General features: G+C 41.2%; 1 protein-coding gene across 3 annotated transcripts; it reads left to right on the top strand.

Moving 5' to 3' along the window:
* On the top strand, nucleotides 1-1,540 carry LOC120952601 (mitochondrial import inner membrane translocase subunit Tim17-A-like). 3 transcript variants are annotated; one of them, XM_040372007.2, is made up of 3 exons: nucleotides 1-94; nucleotides 365-529; nucleotides 599-1,540. In XM_040372007.2, the coding sequence occupies exons 2-3, from the start codon at nucleotides 386-388 to the stop codon at nucleotides 995-997; spliced, it is 543 nt and encodes a 180-aa protein (XP_040227941.1). In that variant the 5' UTR covers nucleotides 1-94; nucleotides 365-385; the 3' UTR covers nucleotides 998-1,540. The 3 variants fall into 3 exon arrangements, with proteins under 3 accessions (XP_040227941.1, XP_040227943.1, XP_040227942.1); XM_040372009.2 differs by lacking the exon at nucleotides 1-94 and adding an exon at nucleotides 125-242; XM_040372008.2 differs by lacking the exon at nucleotides 1-94 and adding an exon at nucleotides 127-269.
* The last annotated feature ends 354 nt before the right edge of the window (nucleotides 1,541-1,894 follow it).

The raw sequence follows: 1,894 nt of genomic DNA, 5'->3' as shown, positions 1-1,894 counted from the left end.
ATTGTCAAGCAGCCAATGTGACTTTTCTGATGTAAGCGAAAGAACGACCGAACGAACAACCAAAGCAGGGAAAACAAAAGGACTTCATCAAAACGTGAGTTAATTAACCATACTAATTTATCTACATTTCTCCTAATGCGGTATAAGTATAATTGTGCTGCTATAAGTAGCTTCCCGGAAATTATGTAGTTCGTAGAAACTTTAAGACTGGAACTGTGTATTAGGCAGATACATTACATGAGGTGCCGATTTGCGTAATAGATTCAAGGGTGTTATATACGTTCACAATCAGCAAAGGTACGATGAATGTTCAACTAAATGAGAATACTTCTTGTTTTGTCTTTTGTACATAATAATTAATTAGGAACACGCTTCATCAACAACCATGGAAGAGTATGCCCGTGAACCATGTCCCTACCGTATAGTCGACGATTGTGGAGGAGCATTTGCTATGGGTTGTATTGGAGGTGGTGTTTTTCAAGCTATTAAAGGATTCCGAAACGCTCCATCAGGATTTAACCGGCGTTTGGTGAGAATTTCTAAGAAAACCATGTAAGGCTAAGCTACTTTTTTATTTAGACTTTCGGTGTATTTTCAGCTGGGAAGCTTAACAGCAATAAAAAGCCGGTCTCCTATTATAGCCGGAAATTTTGCTGTATGGGGCGGAATGTTCAGCACAATCGATTGTACACTGGTCCATTTTCGGAAGAAGGAAGACCCGTGGAACTCCATTATTAGTGGTGCTGCCACGGGAGGAATTTTGGCAGCCAGAAACGGCGTTCCTGCTATGATCGGTAGTGCGGTGATAGGTGGCGTGTTGTTAGCTTTGATTGAAGGTGTAGGTATCATGTTTACGCGTATATCTGCTGAACAGTTTCGCAACCCTACTCCTCCGAGTGATGATCCATCGGTGCTAGGAGATCCAAATCAACAGCAGATGTCTTCATCTGCACCTTCTACATTTGCGTTTGGTCAGTCTGGACAGAACTATCAATAATGAATGTGCGAAGGATTGTGTGAAATCAGCAGAAGGCTCTCCGTTTTATTTTTCATAGAATTAAAGCAGAACATGAAGTAGATTTGTTATTACGGAGTAAGTGTACATTTAACCATAATTTTAAGGGTTTGGTTAAAAAGCTTCTGATGTTCCACTAGTTTCAAGACAAAAGTTTATCCGTCAATCACTTTGAAGCGATTGAAATTAGGCTGCTACCAAGAGCGATTGATAGACATGAGAAAAGAAAACACTGCATCAAGCGTAACGTGCATAGGATAACATCCATGTACGAGTTGTTCGACACTACAGATCTAAGAATTATTTCTATTTTGAAATTAATTAGCTTTTTAGCGATGGCTTTATTCGATGCTACAAAGTGAAATGGAGAATTATTCGGGTTACACTGGTCCATGGATACGGCTTGTGCTACGGAAATAAATGTTCATGTTCATGTTCACGTAAACACAAATTGACAAGTTATGAACATCTGGTGTAAATAGAATACTTCTACTAGAATAAAAAGAATACAAATCCTGAACAATATTGACGCATAAAACATTTTTGTTTATTAAAGCATGTTGTTAATTATAGAAAACCTGCTCCAAATAGCTAATTTCTAAAGCTAAACAGCTAATAAATAGCTAATTGGGCGGACCCGTGGTACAGTCATCAACTCGAACGACTCAATAACATGCACGTCATGAGTTCAAGCTTAGAATGGACCGTCCCCCCGTAGCAAGAAGTGACTTTCCAGCTGCGTAGTTGTCGCCCGGCCTCCGTCGTGCACCGACCAGCCGCGAAAGTGACTGGTCCAGGCGATGCCGTCGGCTTCCGTGCGGCAAATATATGCCCGCTGCCTTCCCGTGCTGTCGAAGCGGATGGACGAAGCGGACCCGC

This window comes from Anopheles coluzzii, chromosome 2, assembly GCF_943734685.1.
Source record: "Anopheles coluzzii chromosome 2, AcolN3, whole genome shotgun sequence".
NCBI classification, from domain to species: domain Eukaryota; kingdom Metazoa; phylum Arthropoda; class Insecta; order Diptera; family Culicidae; genus Anopheles; species Anopheles coluzzii.
The sequence above is the reverse complement of the archived record's forward strand: the minus strand, read 5'-3'. Positions and strand labels throughout refer to the sequence as shown.